The sequence below is a fragment of the Delphinapterus leucas genome, chromosome 9 (assembly GCF_059928025.1).
Source record: "Delphinapterus leucas isolate spDelLeu-1000000601 "Yukka" chromosome 9, BTC_Dleu_Yukka2, whole genome shotgun sequence".
NCBI lineage: Eukaryota > Metazoa > Chordata > Mammalia > Artiodactyla > Monodontidae > Delphinapterus > Delphinapterus leucas.
The window spans coordinates 85,614,649-85,634,872 of NC_143137.1; the positions used below are offsets into that span (position 1 = coordinate 85,614,649).

The window sequence follows — 20,224 nt, forward strand, 5'->3', positions numbered from 1 at the left end:
ATCAATGTAACCAGAAAACGTTTTGCTTATGGATAAGTTCATGTCAGTGCAGGGAAAAGGTGGAATTCATTAAAACTTTGTATTGTAAGAACTTTTTAAACATTTGGGGGAAAAATATAGTTAGGCTCCTATGTCACACTTTAAAATAAATTCTAGAGTATTAAAATTCAAACATAAAAAATAAAACCATAAAAATAATAGAAAATGCACATGGCTTTTATATGATTGTAGTATTGTAAAGGAATCATAAGGAAAAGATTAATATAAAAATGAAACAACTAAAGACTTCCATATATGTAAATACCACAATTGAAATTCAAATGCCAAAGTTGAAAAAAGTATGCAAATACTTGATATACAAAGAGCTAATAATACAAATGTATTAAAAAAGAACAAATAAAGTTTTAGAAATTAAAAGAAAAACATTATATTGGAAGAATGGAGATCATGAAAATAAAGTCACTTAAACCCAAATGACTAATAATTATATGAAAAATTACCTAATCTCACAAACCCCATGGCAAAACAGTTCTATTCCTTGATAAATGCCCACAGAGGTGCATGCACAAGTACACCAAGAGACACACACAAGAACGTTCAAGTTGCATTATTAGTAATTTATGAAAATTGGAAACAACCTCAATATTCATTGGCAATATATTGGATAAATATAATATTGGTAAAACCAAACAGTGAAAATATACATGCAAAAATATGAATGGTTCTCATAAATATAACATAGAGTGAAAGAAACCAAACACAAAATAATACATTTTGTAGAATTCTGTTTCCATCAAATTTAAAAATAGGCAAAATTGGGACTTCCCTGGTGGCACAGTGGTTAAGAATCCTTCTGCCAATGCAGGGGACGTGGGTTTGATCCCTGGTCTGGGAAGATCCCACATGCCGTGGAGCAACTAAGCCTGTGCTCCACAACTACTGACCCTGAGCTCTAGAGCTTGTGAGCCACAACTCCTGAGCCCGCATGCCACAACTACTGAAGCCCGCGTGCCTAGAGCCTGTGCTCCACAACACGAGAAGCCACCACAGTGAGAAGTACGCACACCACAATGAAGAGTAGCCCCATGCTCCACAACTAGAGAAAGCCCACATGCACAACAAAGACCCAACACAGCCAAAAATAAAATAAATTTTAAAAATAATAAAAATAGACAACACAAAAGTATGGTGTATGGGGATTCATGCTTAGGTGGTAAAACTATTAAGAACAACAAGAAAAGCATTATCATAAAAGTCAATACAGTGGCTACTACAGGGTGAATGACAGAGTAGGAGGGGAATTTCCTGAAGCTGGCAGTATTTTTTTTTTTGACTGGATGGTGGTTGAGTATTTGATTTCAATTGTATCTTTATATTTTGGACACTTTATACGTGTTACATTCAGAATTTAAAAAGATTAAAACTTATGTAGAAGATGGTCTAATTTTTATAAAATTACACACAAACATATATATTTGGAAAGATGATTTGAAATAGTCTAAAATGTTAATAAAAGTCATCATTATACTACACTCAGCAACAACAACAAAACAATGCCAATTCAAAAATGGACAAAGGATCTAAATAGACATTTCTCCAAAGAAGAATACAAATGGTCAATAAGCACTCAACATCACTAATCATTCTAAAATACAAATCAAAATCGCAATGAGATAGGACTTCACGTCCAGTAGGATGGCCATTTTCAAAAGAACAGGAAATAACAACTGTTGGCAAGGGTGTGGAGGAACTGGAAGCCCTGTGCATGGATGATGGGAATGTAAAATGGTGCAGCTAATGTGGAAAACACTATGGGCAGTTCCTCAAAAAATTAAATGTAGCATCACCATAGGATCCATCAATTCCACTTCTGGGTATATACATAAAAGAACTGAAAGAAGGAACTTGAACAGATACTTGTACACTCATTTTCATAGCAGCATCATTCATTACAGCTAAAAGGTGAAAACAACCCAAATGTCCATCAACAGATGGGTAGATAAACAAAATGTGATGTGTGAATACAGTGGAATAGTACTCAGCCTTAAGAGGGAATGATATTCTGATACATGCTATAACATGAACAGACCTTAAAGATATTATACTGAGATAAGCCAGATATAAAAGGACAAATATTGTATGATTCCACTTATACGAGGTACCTAGAATAGTCATTTCCATAGAGACAGAAAGTAGAACAGTTTTTACCAGGGGTGGGGCAGCAGAGAATGGGGATTTACTCTTTATTAAGTACAGAGTCAGTATGAGATGATGAAAAATTTCTGGAGATAGATGGTGGTAGTTGTTGCATAGTAATGTGAATGAATTTAATGTCACTGAACTGTACACTTAAAAATGGTTAAAATGATGAATTTTATGTTATGAATATTTTACTACAATAAAAAGTGGTAGGAAAAGATAAAAAAAGTGGTAGGAATATAGTTGTCATATACATTTCTGTATTTTTTTTTTATTGAGGTATAGGTGACTTACAATACTATGTTAGTTTCAGGTATACAACATAGTGATTCAAAATTTTTATAGATTATACTTCATTTAAAGTTATTATAAAATATTGGCTATATTCCCTGTGCCGTACAATATATCCTTATAGCTTATTTATTTTATACATAGTAGTTTGTACCTCTTAGTCCCCTACCCCTATCTTGCCCCTCCCCCTTCCCTTTCCCCACTGATAACCAGTAGTTTGTTCTCTCTCTGTGAGTCTGTTTCTGTTTTGTTGTATTCATTCGTTTCATTTTTTTTAAGATTTCATTTTGAGGAAATGATTTCCACTTTTTGCCACTGAATATGATGTTAGCTGTAGGATTATCATATTTGGCCCTTATTATGTTGAGGTATGTTCTCTCTATACCCACTTTGTGGAGAGTTTGGTTTTTTTTATCATAAATGGATGTTGAATTTGGTCATAAGCTTTTTCTGCATCTATTGAGATGGTTGTGTGACTTTATTCTTCAGTTTGTTAATATGGCATATCACATTGATTGATTTGCAGTTATTGAACCATCCTTGCACCCCTGGGATAAGTCCCACTTGATCATGGTGTATGATCATTTTAATGTATTGTTGAATTTGGTTTGCTAGTATTTTGTTGAGAATTTTTGCATCTATGTTCATCATTGATATTGGCCTGTAATTTTCTTTTTTTGTGTGATATCTCTGTGTGATTTTTGGATCAGGGTGATGCTGGCATCATAGAGTGTGTTCGGAAGCATTCCTTCCTCTGTATAATTTTCTGGGGTAGTTTGAGAAAGATAGGTGTTAACTCTTCTCTAAATGTTTGGTAGAATTCACCTGTGAAGCCATCGGGTCCTGGACTGTTGTTTGTTGGGAGTTTTTAAATTACTGATTTAATTTCATTGCTTGTAATTGGTCTGTTCATATTTTCTATTTCTTCCTGGTTCAGTCTTGGGAGATTGTACACTTCTAGGAATTTGCCTGTTTGTTCTAGGTTGTCCATTTTATTGGTGTGTAGTTGTTCATAGCAAACTCTTATGATCCTTTGTATATCTGTGATGTTGGTTTTAAGTTCTCCTTTTTCATTATTGATTTTATTGATTTGGGCCCTCTTTTTTTCTCGATGAGTCTGGCTAAAAGTTTATCAATTTTGTTTATCTTTTCAAAGAACTGACTCTTAATTTCATTGATCTTTTCTATTTTTTTAAGTCTCTGTTTCACTTATTTCTGCTCTGATCTTGATGATTTCTTTCCTTCTATTAACTATGGGTTTTGTTTGTTCTTCTTTTTCTAGCTCCTTTAAGTGTAAGGTTAGGTTGTTTGTTTAAGATTTGTCTTGCTTCCTGAGAATTTCTGTATTTTCTAACCTTTTTTTAAAAAATATTTATTTATTTATTTGATTGCACCAGCTCTTAGTTGCAGCATGTGGGCTCCTTAGTTGCAGCTCGAGGGCTCCTTAGCCGTGGCATGGGAACTCTTAGTTGCGGCATGCACGTGGGATCTAGTTCCCTAACCAGGATCGAACCCTGGCCCCCTGCATTGGGAGCGCGGAGTCTTAACCACTGTGCCACCAGGGAAGTCTCTCTAATCTTTTTTATAATGAGCAAGTATTTCATTTATAATCAGAAATTATTCTTTTCAGAAAAGAGATTTAAAACTTTATTTTCTCTTGCCTTCTAGAATGCAGTTCTTGGCAGGGTGAGGCATAAGATGTCTTTAAAAAATTATTATTCTAAGAATTTATACTCCAAGCCAGACAACGCACACAAGCATAAACAGAAAGACAGGTTGAGAAAATTAGAGTGACAGATTAGAATATATTGGAGAAATTGTCTGAATCATTTTCACATATAGCAAGGTATGTGAATAGCTCATTTGGTAATGCCCAGTTATTTTGAAGGACGTGAGGAAACTTTATTGCTTTCTAAAATCCCAGGGGCATTGTACCAGGAAAGTTTTAATATGGGTAGACTATATTTTTGTAGCATTCTTCTATAGTCTAGCTACAAATTAAGGGTACTGTAGAGATCAGTGTAAACTAGATGGCATGGAAATTGGGAGACATGAGCAGCCTTGGCCAGGCATGGACAGGTCATTTAGTTTTTCCTAGACCTGTTTACTCATCTGTAAAATGAAGGGGCTAGTCCTCAAAACATGTAATGTCGTTTTCTGAAGTTTTACAGCACTGGAAAAGTTTGAGATAGCTGTTTAATATTAAAGTTCCTTTATTAAACTGTAAATGCTGTTTGTTCTAGATATTTCATATTAATTACTGGAATATGTATCTAGTATATTCAGCTTCTACCTGACAATGTTATTATTCTATTTGATATAGTACTGGTGTTTTAAAATATGAAAAATTCAGGAAATCACAGTGAATTAAATTGTTATGAAAGCAAATAGTTCCACAGCAAAACTCCTTTAAACATTGGAAATTGGGTATATTGGCTAAAAATTCACACTGTTTATAAAGTAAAGCTGTTTGGAAGGTCTATGTCCTAAAAGTTTATTTAACTTCATTTATGGCAATGTAATAATATAATCTGAAGCAACTAGTAACACAACTGGCCACTGCCAAAATGATGAAGAAAGCATTTATCTTTGATGCCATAATGCTCTGATTCCAGTCATGTCCTCTAACTTTGTTCTCTCAATTCCCATTCCGGAAAAGAAATCCTATAAAATTAGCTTTCCATATGGACTTAATATCTTCTTTAAACAAGACTCTGGTACAGACCCCACCATGATTCAATTTCTCTCCCTGTTTTTCCCTCGAGTCTCTTTTCTTTGTCATCTTTATCCCACCACCTTCATCTCTCTGGGCTCCACTACATTCCTCTGTACTATATTTCTGTCTTCTGTGTTTTGGGTGGGAGTTAGCAGGAAAATTAGAGAAGATGGGCCACATAATAAGCAGCAGATGTTAGCTAGTCGTGGAGCAGGGAGGAAGAGCCACTTAAACTTAGCCTAGATTCTCCCAGTCAGGCCAGGCTCCTCTTCTGGGGCTTGCCTTAGAAAAGAGAAAAGTAAAATCCCCCAATCCATATGCTTTTAGTTGCTAAAGAACAACTTCTTCTTCCTCCGTACCCCTACTGCCTCACAATGCAGAAGCAAAGATAAAACAAGAGGGAAAAAATAGGGAAAACAGCAAATGTAAAAGCAAAAAGTTTTAATATGTTTACCTCCTGTGCTCTTATATTTTCAATGCTACAGCTGTATCTTTATTCTGTGCATTCTGCCTAATCTGTACTTTATTGAATTAATAAACCCTATGATCATTATATAAATTTTAGACCTAGGAAAGCTATACACGCCATTTGTACAGAATATGGTTTTCTTTTAAAAATCCCTTTCATTCCAAACACTCTGCTTTGTAAATGGGAGATTTTGGAGTGCTGGTAGTTATGGAGGTGGGTTAAGAGGCAAAGAAATAAGCCTAATAAAGAAAACTGGAAGTTCTTTTCTCTGCCAGGAAGCATATATCCAACATAGGCATGATTATATACAGACACTGTACAACCTTTGTGGTCTAATTTGAAAAGAATGACTCTAAAGTTGGCTATTTTCAGAGTTAGCAAAGGGAGAGGCCAATGCCATGGCATAGTGGGAGGGAATTGAGAGGTGCAGAAAAGGCCTTGGTGTGCTTACTGACCCCCTTTCTAACACCAAACACATTGCCTCGGCCCAAGGCTAGCTCTGGCTTGAAATACTTTGCTCTGCAACTTAAAGCTCCATGAAGTGAGGACTGGGTCTGTTTTTTCACTTATGTCATCCCCAGGGTCGGTACAGAGCATGGTTCAATAAATGCAAAATAAGGACTCATTGAATGGAGGAATAACTAAAACGAAGAAGATCTTTATAATTTTCCATTGGAATTAATGATCTAATTAAAGGACCATCTATACTTATGACTTGCTTTGCTATTACATGACTTCTAATTAATAACATTTACAGTCATAAACTATTACACCTGAAAAGGACCTTAAGATCTCTAATATGACCTCATATTATAGATGAGGAAACTAATGCCTAGTTAAGTGACAAGAAAGTGGGAGTTTCCTCACTAAGATCATGGGTTCCATAACTACCATTCTAAGGCTCTTTTCACCCTGTCATGTCATGCTATTTTTGAGATGAAAATGGTAGTGATTGGAGACTTATTTTAAGCCTACGTTTATACATGACTTGACCACAACTGTGCATCTGTGTTGTCATCTTTCTGTGCAACAGCAGTTGTTGCAGCTGAACTTTATATTAAGTATCAAAATACGTGCCATATCATTTGTACATGTAAACATGATTGAAATAATTGTGTGTTAAATACACAAGCAGAGGAAAGCTGTGGTAAATAATGGTGGACACTTTAGAATAAGGGCCAAGCAATTTTACATCTCTTGATAATGATCAAGAAGTAGTTTCTTATACTCTGAAAAATTTTCATTGCAAACAATAGGATATGACTCAAATCATAGATAATATCAAACTAGAAGCGGAGAAAGAAATAAGATAATGCTATACCTTAGAATGCCATACTTTAAACCATGTTTACTATTAAAACTACAACATTTACTCCATTTCATAGATTTTCTTTAGTTACCAGCACAGTAGAAATCACCTTTAAATTAACATTTATTGAGAATTCATATGCTGACATATATATTTCGTAAGATAAACTTGAGTCTTTAAGAAACAAGTTTCAAAGAGAGGAAAGAACAGGCTTTTAAAAGACATACATGCAGCATGAAATTATTCAGTTGGCATGGAATTAGTTTACTATTTTCATTTTTCCCTAAAAAGTTAATTGTTTAAGATGCATACTGTTTTTATGAATGAACTGAAACAAATTCCTAAGCTAAATTTTATTATTCAGTTTAAATTTATGTAATTATATAACATACATGATATTGCATGATATTATATAAAATTATATAATATAATAGATATATGTAATGTTATATATTCTATAAATTCATATTTATATATTATTTTTAAATGCCAAGTAAAGGCAAACAAAGCAAATAATACCCTAAGGAATGCAAGTGATAAAACAGATAAAACCAAATTAACACTTAGAATGAATATATAGACATTTCTAAGAATTTAAAGCCTTGGATTTTGTAACAGTGTAAAATCAATCCTCATTATTCATGTATTGCATATTTGCAAATTCAGTTACTTATTAGAATTTATTTATAACTCCAGGATAATACCTGTGGGCTTTGGGGACCATTTGTAGACATGGCCAGTGTGGTGAAAAGTTCGAGTTGCCCAACACATGCATTCCCAGCTGAGGTCAGAGATCAACACTCTTGTTGTCTTATTTCAGCTCTCATACTGTAACCAAGTGCTCTTTTTGTGGTCTAAGTGCCATGTTTTTCCACATTTTTGTGTTTTTTGCTGATGTTTTCACTGTTTAAAATGGCCCCTAAGCATAGTTCTGAGGTGCTATCTAGTATTCCTCAGTGCAAGAAGGCTGTGATGTACCTTAAGGAGGAAATACATGTGTTAGATAAGCTTCCTTCAGGCATGATTATAGTTCTCTTGGTCATGTATTCTGTGTTAATGAATCAACAATATATACTAAACAAGATGTCTTTAAACAGAAACACATTGAAAACAAGGTTATATATTGATCAGTTGACAAAAATATTAGGACCAGAGGCTCGTAGAAGCCTAACCCTGTATTTCCCCTAGGAGCAATGGTTTGGTATTTGCTAATTCAGTGTTTGTGGTGACATTATAGAAAACATAACTACCATAAATTATGAGAAACAAAGGGAAGACAGGGAAAGCCACAATTTCATTTTTATGATTTCTTTATTATGATTTTATTTTTTGTTTTGTTTGAGGAATATAAAAGGAAACTCAAGATCAATCTCCAATACAAGAAATAAAAATAAACATATTTTGTTTCCTCAGCATTGGTTATACGAAGTTTATTGAGTCTCTGGAAATTTAGAGAGATGACAGGAAAATTAGATGCCATGCCCCATGGATCTCTTAGCTCCACCATGATCCCTGGCTTGGTGTGGGATACACAGTAAAAGATTTTGTTGATAAGATATTGACATTGATAAGATGGACATTCCAAGACTCCCATGAAATATTCCAGTTTCAAAAAATTCTAACCTGAGAAGCCCTGGATATCTCACTGAAGACCTAGGCCATTAGTTCATCAGATGACTGCATGTTTTATAGTCTTATTAAGAGTGGACCTTTGCATATTTCTGCCCTATATTTCTCTTGATCCAGACCCTTAAGGATTCACATAGTGGATCTTTCATGGTAGGTCCATGCTGGAGGGTTTCCTAGTCTGGATCTCTTTATCTATGCTAGAGATGTACTTGCAAGACATAACAAAGAACCTACCAATTGTTATTCTAGTTTTAACCAAAATCAGTCAATTCTCTATGGGCTGCTGAAATCAGGCTTTTGTTTAAAGTTCTTTCCATGAACTTTATACTGAACAAGGACTAAGACCTCTAAGGAATATTAAGATAAACATTATTTACTGTTGACATTACAAACCAAGTAGATTAAAAAGTGAATGTTTTAATTTTTTATCCCCAAACATGTACTCCCTAAAGAACCATCAAATTTAGTAAGTTAGAAACTACAAATATGTTAAATTATTAGGCATAATATCAAGAAAAGGATCTCAGTACTATAAATAATAATTGTTATTAAATTTACGTACTTCCTTTGGTACAAATAGAAACATAAAGGGTTTCTTTATTTTAAGAAAACTGTATTAAGGGAAATGAAAATTTGCTTTTGGGATCTGATCCAGATACAGTAAATGCAGATCCTCTCTTAAATATACTTTGCATAAGAAAAAAAAAAGAAGTTTGAATATATTGTGAATATAGACTGATGAAAGTAATTTTCATATGGGGCTTATAAAGATATATCTTGCTACTTTAAAATCCCAACATGTATTGGTGTTAGATAATTTGTTTAGATCTGAAAAACAAGTCTGTAAGTGGGCATAATGCATCAGTTCCAGTTTGAGAGCAGATACGGGGTAGAAGTTTCCGACACTGCCATGAGGAATCAGTAGATGATTCTAGGAGTCAGGGCAGGCTGGGCATGAGAAAATCTGGAAAGGTTTTCCAGCAAGAAGGAGATGGCAGAGAGTCAAGGTCGGACGGTGGGAATTCTGTAGGAGTTGAGGACCAGAAATCAGCTCTTCAAGTTTTTGATTATCTGATGGCTGCTTTGAAACCCTCTCTCCTGGTCTTTGTGACACAGCACTCTTCTGGTTCTCATGTTTTACCATCCTTTTGGTTCCTGTGGCCTCAAATTGACATCCATATCCATTCTGTGCTGTTTGTAATACTTAGATGTTCAACTGTATGTTAGATATTTCTACTTGGTGGCTTGTCACTCTATTCAAAACAGAAATAATACTACTACACTCTCTCCAGCTTATGGCTCCCTCTCTACTCTCATTGCCATGGCATTACTTAACTTCAGTTGGAGTCATATTTCATGGTGCTCTCTCAACTCTCCCCTCTCCTTCCATTTTTCATCCCTTATCATATTCTATAGATTCTATTACTCTTTGACAAAAGTAGTTGCTACCCCTTCACCACCCCTCCTGCCACCACACTAGTTCACCTCTTACCTAGTTCCCGCCACTACACTAGCACCTCTCACCTAGCACAGCATTTCCTACTGGTTTCTAGCAGAAGATTCATTCCTAAAAATGGTGCTAGAAAAAAAAAAGATTCCCATTATGAACCAAAATTTGAAAATTGCAGCATATGTTATTTTCTTCTTGGCCATCCGTAATGCACATTGGCAAATTACTGATAATTTTCAGAGCCACCTGTCCTGGAACTCTGTTGTCACATAACATTTATCAACATCTAGGTACTCAAGTTCCAGAAAACACACTTCGGGAAGCAATGACTTGGACTATTTAAATGGCCTCTAAACTGCTCTTTTTGCCTAATCTTTCCCTTTCCAGCGCACCTACAATTTCAATGATAGATTAATTTCTCTCAAACGCTTAACTGATTATATTATTCCTTTGCTCAAAACCTTCAGTGGCTCCCCACTGATCTAAGTAGTGATTTAAGCACCCGGCTCTCCACAACATGGTACCAATATTCCTTTCCAGTATTATCTCCCTGCCCCCCACATGGCAGGGTGGCACAGGAGAAGACGTGAACTTTGGAGTCAGACCCAGGTTCAAATTCCAACTGCCCTTTAAAAAGTGCGAAACCATAGGCAAGTGATTTATTGCTTTGAACCCTTTCTTTGCTCATCTGCACATGCAGGAAGTAATTGTGTAGATGGGAGGATGTAGTGAGATAGTATTTGTGAAAGCTTCCTGCACAACACTCTCTGCCCCCGTGGGCTGTAAACTCATTAGGCAGATTGAGCCTCTTTCATGGGGTGGTCACTTAGTGTCTGCCTCTGGCAAGTGAACAGTAATCTTTTAAAATTAAGAACCCAGAATTCCCACTTACTAGTGTCGATAAAAACTGATTAATGAAGCAATTTTTGGCCTTTATTTGGGGTATTTTCTATGGTCCCGAAGGGACAGGAGCCAGTTCCCATAGCACAGCCAAGCTTTTTAGATGGAACTATGCCACTGGCCCTTGGCTAAGTGGGGTGTGCAGGGCCCAAGAATCAACATCAGTGCCTAGAAAGCAAATCCCTGATTCACAGAGATGAAACAAAAGCCCAATGCAAGAGTCAGAAAGCTATATTTGTTAGATTTAGAAAAGCTTAAAAGTGCTTATGATTTCACTTGAAAGTCCAACATGAACAAAATACAAAGCCCTCAATACCCCTTCCTAAGAAGGAAAAGGGGATTTTTGTTTGATGTGTTCACTAGTGTAGCCTAAGTGCCTGGAACAATGTCTTGCACATAGGGGATGCTCAATTAATATAGGATGGATGGATGGATGGATGGATGGATGGATACATCTATATGCTCTAGCATAGTGCTGAGTATACAGATCTTTAATAAATTCCTGACTGGACTTGACAGGCTAAATATGTGCATTTATAGCCTATCAAGTCAAAGGCATTTAATAATGTACCTTGAGCTAAATATCGTTCCTATATATTTCTGCTTTATAAGATATTATTATCTGTATTATCGTAATTCTCTGTCTTTTTTTTTTTTTTTTTTTTTTTGCGGTACGCGGGTCTCTCACTGTTGTGGCCTCTCCCGTTGCGGAGCACAGGCTCCGGACGCACAGGGTCAGCGGCCATGGCTCACAGGCCCAGCCGCTCCGCGGCATGTGGGATCTTCCCGGACCGGGGCACGAACCCGTGTCCCCTGCATCGGCAGGCGGACTCTCAACCACTGCGCCACCAGGGAAGCCCAAGAATGTTACATTTTATACACTGCATATTTTTCCTTCAGCACTGCACCACTCAAAATTTTTGTAACTATCATTCCTGTATGAGGGGAGAATAGCCAAATTTCTCCTTCACAGTTACAGGAACAAAGGCTCAGCAAAGTTAATGATCTATAGATCCAATAAGAAGTAGATGCAGGGGTGGAATCTAGGTCTCCTGAATATCCAGGAGTAAATACAGTTTGGAAGTGTAAAGTGAGCCTGACACATTTAGAGCACATGTATAGTTAGGCTGAATGGGAGTGTTTGGCTGGAATGAAGGAGTATATAGAAAAATCATAGGAAATCAGGTTAAATAAATAAATAAGAGATAGATTACAGAGCACTTTAGATAATACAATAAGAATTTAGATTTTTAGCCATAACTTTGAAATTATTTTTAAAACAATAAAATCCTTTTTTAATAAGAAACCTTACATGAGATGCCAATATTTAAAATAAATTCAAAGGAGGTGGTTCCTTCAATAGAAGCTGTTCCCCCTTCCTGTCCTCAGCCTCTCAGGAGAAGAGTTTGAAAACCATGAAAAAAGGTTTGAAAAGTGTGAAAAGTCATGAATGCAGCCGTGTTTGGGGCAAAGCAGTGGCATAGAGACCAGGTGGAGGGCTCACTGCGGAGGCAGAAACACAGAGAGGGGACTGCTAGGGCTGCCCGCGGGGAGGGAAGGCAAAGATGCCGGAGACAAAAGAAGAATCAGAACCGAGATGGGACAGACTAGTTCAGAGATTCGTACTTGGCAGATGTGGAAGGACAGTACAGTCACAGAATTGGTGAAGAGCAAAGGAGAAGGCTGCTGGTTTTGATGAAAGGCAAGGATGTATTTTAATGGTGTTTTTGTCAGTTAGACATTCCTCCTATGCTATGCAGTGGTCGGAGAAATAGAAAGCAGCACTTTTTTCTCTACCAGTTTTCTTCCCTTTTCAAACAGATGAAACAAAAGTCCATTGCAAGAACCAGAAAGCTGAACTTCATTATATTTAAAATTTTAAGTGCTTGAGATTTCACCTGAAAGCCCAACGTGAAGAAAATACAGAATTCTCAATGCCCCATTCCCAGAAGGAAAAAGAACCATTTCCATTTTGGTAACATTTCTGTCTTTCACATAATCTGGATAACTAGCACATTCAATTTTATCTTTAAAAACTATTTACTCCACTGTGGAGTTAAGTATCATGAAACGATTTACTTCAAGGATAATTATTTTAAGATTCAAGATTTTTCTTGTGCTTTTTAAAAATAAAAGATGAAAGTGAAACTTGTTGAGTATGTGCATCTGACCAACTGCAGGAATTCCAAAACGGGTGGTTTTGATTGAGAACAAATAACAGTTTGGGGCACACTGAGTTTGATGAGGACGATCTCCTCTTCCTCCGCGTTTCTGAGACTGGTGATGCAACGTGCTCCCGCCCTTTTCTGAGAACAGGGAAAGCCTGACTCAGGAAGGCAGCTGCAGCTCTTAAAAAGAGCTCCAGCCCGCCCCCTTCTCTGCTGGGGCGAGCGCCACCGCAAAGATGAAGCTGGCGAAGTGGTGCTGGCTGAGCTCCGCTGTCCTTGCTGCTTATGTTTTTTTGGTTGTGGCAGACAATGCAACAGAGGAAATTAAAGATGAAGCAGCCCAGGACGCCTGCCCGGTGAGACTAGAAAGCAGAGCGAAATGCGAGGAGGGAGGCGACTGTCCCTACCAGGTGAACCTGCCCCCGCTGACCATTCAGCTCCCCAAGCAGTTTGGCAGGATCGAGGAGGTGTTCAAAGAAGTCCAGAACCTCAAGGAAATTGTAAAGAGCCTGAAGAAGTCTTGCCAAGACTGCAAACTGCAGGCTGATGACAACCGAGACCTGGGCAGAAGTGGACTGCTGTTACCCGGTACAGGAGCTCTGGGAGAAGCTGGTGACAAGAGAGTTAGAGAGTTAGAGAGCGAGGTTAACAAGCTGTCCTCTGACCTTAAGGATGCCAAAGAGGAGATCGACGTGCTTCAGGGTCGCCTGGAGAAGCTGAATCTTGTAAATATGAACAACATAGAACATTACGTTGATAGCAAAGTGGCAAACCTAACATTTGTTGTCAATAGTTTGGATGGCAAATGTTCATCTAAGTGTCCCACTCAAGAACAAATACAATCACGTCCAGGTATGTATAATGTTTTCTTATCATTTGTTCATGAATGTTATATAGCTAGACAGTATCTATAAACATTAACCTTATCATATAAGTTAAATAAAGGATGAATTATATAAGTTAAGCCTTTTATTCATCAAGGTGATACAGAAAAAACTATTATCTTTGCACATGTGTCCACAGAAAGGAATAGGACCTAATTACAAAAAATCATGAGTTCTGTATGCGTTAGAAAGCACTTTCAATTTCAAAGATCTTATTTGCTGACGCCAGAGCTACACACAAACAGAAGTGGAGGGAGAGAACTTCTTTTCTTTATTTTTTTTAAAAAACATCTTTATTGGAGTATAATTGTTTTACAATGGTGTGTTAGTTTCTGCTGTATAACAAAGTGAAGCAGCTATATGTACACATACATCCCCATATCTTCTCTCTCTTGAGTCTCCCTCCCACCCTCCCTATCTCACCCCTCTAGGTGATCACAAAGCACCTAGCTGATCTCCCTGCGCTACGCGGCTGCTTCCCACTAGCTATCTATTTTACATCTGGTAGTGTATATATGTCCATGCCACTCTGTCACTTACTCCCAGCTTCTCCTTCCCCCTCCCCATGTCCTCAATTCTGTTCTCTACGTCTGCGTCTTTATTCCTGCCCTGCCCCTAGGTTCTACAGAACCATTTTTTTCTTTTTTTTTGATTCCATATATATGTGTTAGCATACGGTATTTGTTTTCTCTTTCTGACTTACTTCACTCTGTATGACAGACTCTAGGTCCAGCCACCTCACTACAAATAACTCAATTTCATTTCTTTTTATGGCAGAGTAATATTCTAAGAGAATTTCTTAATGTTTCAGTGAGTTTAACTTATTTATCTCTTCACTGAAGTGTTTGAAAACAGTAGAGTTAAGGCAGTGTTTGGGGTTGTACTCTGTTCTTTGGAAATCAGTTTATTTGTGTGGTCAGGTGACTGCTCCTTATATGGCAACAAGAGACCTCTGAAAGATTTTAGCAAGTAATCTGCAGTTCATGATCCCAAATGTCTAGTGGAAATGGGAGATTTTATAGATGGGATAAAAACAGCTATATGGCTTCATATGTGTGCAAAACTTTTTGCTTTTAGACCTAGTGGCCCAAAAACATTTTAAGGGGCGTTTTGGCATGCCACTAAGGGAAGGAATACATTCTTATTTCTTCCTCTCTTTCACTAGAATTCAAGCATGTAACAATAGAACCCATCTTCCCCATCCAGATTATTTGCTGATAATCTGAATTAGCTTTAATAAATATATGTTAAAGGCCATAAACCTAACTGCCTGTTCTGCCCACGAACTGCTAGCTGTGGCACTGGTTCCCCCAAACCCTGGTTTTTCCACATGAGTTTCTGGGACCATTGCTGATGGTGGTCTTATCCCACTTTGGAAAGCCATCTCTGCATGAGTGTGAGGCTGAAGGGATATGGTGCCTGGAGCAGAGATCATGGCCCTTAGAAACAAGCACCTCATGCATCTTCCCTAGGTAGATTCCCCAGGGAATCTACCCAGTGAAGGTATTTGGGAGATTCCAGGACCACTGTTGCTAATACTCTCAGCAGCCTGCATCTAAATGTGCCCTGCACATTGTAAGGCAGAGTTTCACATCTTAGGTGACATACATGGGTGAACATTAGATGTGGTACTGCATGGCAATTTGTAATGACAAGAACAAGATTCTACTGTCTTTTTTTTTTCTAAGTTTTGGGGAACTATCTGAATATTCTAAGTACACATGAATAGATTATTTGTGGCTCATAAGCGGCTTGTATTAAACTTGCCTGATCCAGTACCAATTTTTTAAAAAATTATTTTGGAGTAAATATCTGTATTGGTTCCTACAGAACCACATTAACTGTTTATTACGCTAATCCTGGGCATAATCGCCTGTGGTTTCCTTCTAGAAACCAGACATGTGAAACACTAGCTAAATATTTTCCTAGATAATAAATTCAGAGTAAGAATATTGGTATATTATTGAAGTTTTTAAAAAGAACTTAAGCTTCTGTGTCTAATTGTCAAGCAAGTAAAATAAATGGAAATGTTGATCAATGCTGTATTTTAGAATTTTAATAAATCATTTGGAACGATCCTATAAAACTGCCTGAAAGTGGAGTCTATCAGCCTCTTTAGGTGAAAGGATATAGAAGCCTGTGCTTCCTCTGTATACATGGAATGCAGTTCTAGGAGCGTTGGAATCAGCTGACTTTCAGGACCAAGGGATGCAGTGGTCACAAGGACAAGCTTTGCAGCCAGCCAGATCTGAGCTCTGTCCTGGCTCTGCCTTTTAAAGCTTCTGTGAAGTTGGGCAAGCCACGGATCCTTTTTGAGCCTAATATTCTTTCTCACCAGCAGGTTGTTAGTAATATCTACATCATAAAGTTCATGTGCAGATTAAGTGTGAAAATGTTATCAAGTCTTTGGCAGAATCCCTAGAACACATGCGGAGCCCTCACTAAATATTACTGAGTTACTAAAACTATCACTTTTATGTCTTCTTGTTGTTGTTTGTTGGTGGTGTTGTCAGTATTATTACCAACCAAGACTGTGTTGGGGAGCTTTGTCTGCTTTATGACACCAGGTTCTTGTTCTGAGGTGTTAACAAGCATTTGCTAAACAGGTTCAAGTAAGTTTAGCTGAGCAAGGTTTCATTATCACCATTGATCGAATTATAAAACTGCTTTCGTGCATATAAAGAATTCTTTAGATGGCCAGTTTTTATCAACAAAATCCAATGCCTTTCTTTTTTTACCCCTGCAGTTCAACATCTTATATATAAAGATTGCTCTGAATACTACACGATAGGCAAAAGAAGCAGTGAGCTCTACAGAGTTACACCGGATCCCAAAAATAGTAGCTTCGAAGTTTTCTGTGACATGGAGACCATGGGGGGAGGCTGGACAGTGCTGCAGGCACGTGTTGATGGAAGCACCAACTTCACCAGAACGTGGCAAGACTACAAAGTAGGCTTTGGAAACCCCAGAAGAGAATTTTGGCTGGGGAACGATAAAATCCATCTTCTGACTAAGAGTAAGGACATGATTCTAAGAATAGATCTTGAAGACTTTAACGGTGTCAAACTCTATGCCTTGTATGATCAATTTTATGTGGCCAACGAGTTTCTCAAATACCGTTTACACATTGGTAACTATAATGGCACAGCTGGAGATGCCTTACGTTTCAGTAAACATTACAACCACGATCTGAAGTTTTTCACCACCCCGGATAGAGACAACGATAGATACCCTTCTGGGAACTGTGGGCTGTACTACAGTTCAGGCTGGTGGTTTGATGCATGTCTTTCTGCAAACTTAAATGGCAAATATTATCACCAGAAATACAGAGGTGTCCGAAATGGGATTTTCTGGGGGACCTGGCCTGGTATAAGTGAGGCACAACCTGGTGGCTACAAGTCCTCCTTCAAAGAAGTCAAAATGCTGATCAGACCCAAGCACTTTAAGCCATAAATCACTAATGCTCATTCTTTTGGGTATTTGTTACCTAATAGGGCAATTAAGTCCTTCAGCACTTCGGAATATGTTTCATACTCTTTCCATGGCTTAAAATTTCTCTCTGAGCAATGGGTTCTTATGCTATACAGCATTTGAAATAAAGCTGAAAAATATGCCATTTAAAGAAGTCCTTTGTTGCTGTTATGCTGTTATCCAAATAAACACTTGCAAGCAATTGGGAATATTGAGAATCACACAGTAGATTTATAATTCTCTTAATGTCTCTTATTTGAAAAGTTTTTACTCATATTACTCACTCTAATTAAAAAAATACTTGTTTATTCAGTAGGCTAGATTTTACACAATTAACCTGTATTTTGACTATGACTTAAACACATGTTTTCAGGCTATAAATAGTTATTGGGTATTTATTTGTCTCTAAATACCCTATTCCTCATTCTGAGATAAACTTACTCAATTTATGGCATTTACAGCATTTTAATTCCCAAGCAAAGGGAAATATACGTAATTAAACCTGTTCCTGCACTATTCGTGAAATGTAACATTTTATCATTTAAAATATTTTAAAAGGTGATAGCATAATGTCACTCCTAAAAGCATTCAGAAAATGAATTTAACCTTAAAGACCATGGTTTAAAGGTAATTCATTCATAGTTTATAACTCTTTAGATGTTTGATGGTAAAAACTGCTTTAACATGAAAAATATCTTCCTTTGCTCTAATGCACAATTGTTTTTAATTTAAGACTGCTCACTACTGTGCGAGACTACTGGTAGACTTTCTTTTGGAGAGGTAGGTGTGGGTGAGGAGTGAAGCACTTACGTGTAGGCCAATTTTATATCCAAAGCGATAATATCATTAAGTGATTCACTTCATAGAAAGCTACGTTTTATAGGACAAATAGATAAATCTATTTATAAAAAAATATGAATTTTGAAATATATAGAACCGTAGTTCAAATATTATATATTTCAACCCTAAATGGTATATTGCTTGTTTTGCTGTCAGAAGATTCAAATACGGGTGTTTATTTTTTTTAACAAAACAAAAGTATCTGGAACTTTTATAATTCATTAATTAATTCCAGAATGCAAAAATGATATTCAAAAGATTATAAAAATAGTTTGTTAAATTTCACCATTGTAATAAAGGGACCATTTCAGAGAGAACAGCTGTATTCTAATGCACGTTTAAAAAAGTGCTCTAGGATAAAATTTGAAAAGGATACACCATACTGTATGTGAGTCATAGAAATACATTCAACGTTCAATTTCTGGTGTCTGTTTCTACTAAAGGAACCAAGTTTTCAAAAATAAATTCACAAAGATGCAGCTTTACCCATTATTTGAAAATGATTAAGGAGGATAGTAGCTGTAGGTAAGAAGTTAATTTTTCAACTAATGTCTTTTATAGAAAATTCTAATCAAAAAGAAGCAAGATATTATTTTAAAAATATATAACATACAAAGTGTTCAGGTAAACATGATGCAAACTATATTATTAATACTATTAAAATACTAAAGCAAGAGAAATGCAAATAGAATTAAGTGATGACAAAAATATAAAATATCGTAGATTTCAGAGGCTTCATATCTACTCAGTAATACATCAAATGTAAATGTTGTAACTAATTTATTCTTTATTTCTCTCTCTTTTCTGTTTTCTAAAAAAGACTATGAAGATTTTGATATTATACAATGTATTAATTTCAGATAAGGGCATTTTCACTTACTATATATAACTATTAATATATGTATAAGTTTAGGTAAATTTCTTTGATAAAAACGGACTCCTTAAAAAAATACAGTTCTAAAGAAAAATAGCTCATATAGCAAGTGTCCACTGATTTAATAGGAACTAGGTATCATTTCAGGAGAATTTGGCAAATAATTCATTAATCTACGTAAATACTTAAAAGCTTATCTTTCTATCTTTCCACATTATATTAAGTAACTAAAATTTTATTTCCCATTATACTTTTATGGTACCTTTCTAATAACAAACTCTGTATCCTTTTTGAAATCATTTCATGTCACTTATTATATTATAAAATATATTTTAGATTTTGGTAATCTTTAACATATTGATGGAAATAGATTATATCTGAGAGAGTCTTTTGGCTTAACATAACTGTTCACTAATATATGCTAATGTTCATAAATGTGGATTGACTACTAACAAATACATTATTTTAGAGTCTTGTCTCAGTTTCATTTTACTGGCTAATATTTGTTATCTTAATTAACAAATTATTTCTGAGCTTTATCATACTTTGAAAATATTGGCTAAAATTAGGCCTCTAGAAATTCCAAATGGAACTGGCTCACGTATCACAGAAAAAAAATCGGATTTTCTGATAAGTAGTAATGCTCTAAATGAAATGATGACACATTCATCCAGTAAATAAAGAGCTTAAATATACGACGATAAAAGACATCCAAATAACAAAATTCACTGGTCCTTATTTCTGAATGGCTACCCAAGGAAAGGGTAGAAGGTTTAAAGGTAAAGAATGATGGGTAATGTCGTCATGATAAGCTCTTGCTTAGAATTCTTATTTTCCTTTATGTATAAATAGGTTTATGTTTTGTGTCTTTTAAAAGCCTCGTGAAATAAAAGATTTAATCTTCTCATCTATTTATTTCTTCAATGCAGAAACATTAAGTATTATTTGTAAAATAATTTTTATATATTTACTCTTGGCTGAAAACTTGCATAATGTTTACCTAACTAGACAATATCTTTGACTC

At 36.1% G+C, this 20,224-nt stretch overlaps 2 protein-coding genes across 2 annotated transcripts in view; one reads left to right on the plus strand and one right to left on the minus strand.

The window, feature by feature from the left end:
- CCDC146 (coiled-coil domain containing 146) overlaps positions 1–20,224 on the minus strand; it is a 110,499-nt gene that overhangs the window by 66,605 nt on the left and 23,670 nt on the right. The gene's annotated exons all lie outside the window — the stretch shown is intronic.
- Positions 13,263–20,107, plus strand: FGL2 (fibrinogen like 2). Its single transcript, XM_022554458.3, has 2 exons — positions 13,263–13,983; positions 16,762–20,107. Exons 1-2 carry the CDS (start codon positions 13,368–13,370, stop codon positions 17,466–17,468), a joined length of 1,323 nt encoding a protein of 440 aa, XP_022410166.1. The 5' UTR covers positions 13,263–13,367; the 3' UTR covers positions 17,469–20,107.

Coding starts and splice junctions, on each gene's coding strand:
- FGL2 (XM_022554458.3), top strand. CDS start 13,368: ATGAAGCTGGCGAAGTGGTGCTGGCTGAGCTCCGCTGTCCTTGCTGCT. Junction 13,984..16,761: donor ACAAATACAATCACGTCCAG/GTATGTATAATG, acceptor TTACCCCTGCAG/TTCAACATCTTATATATAAA.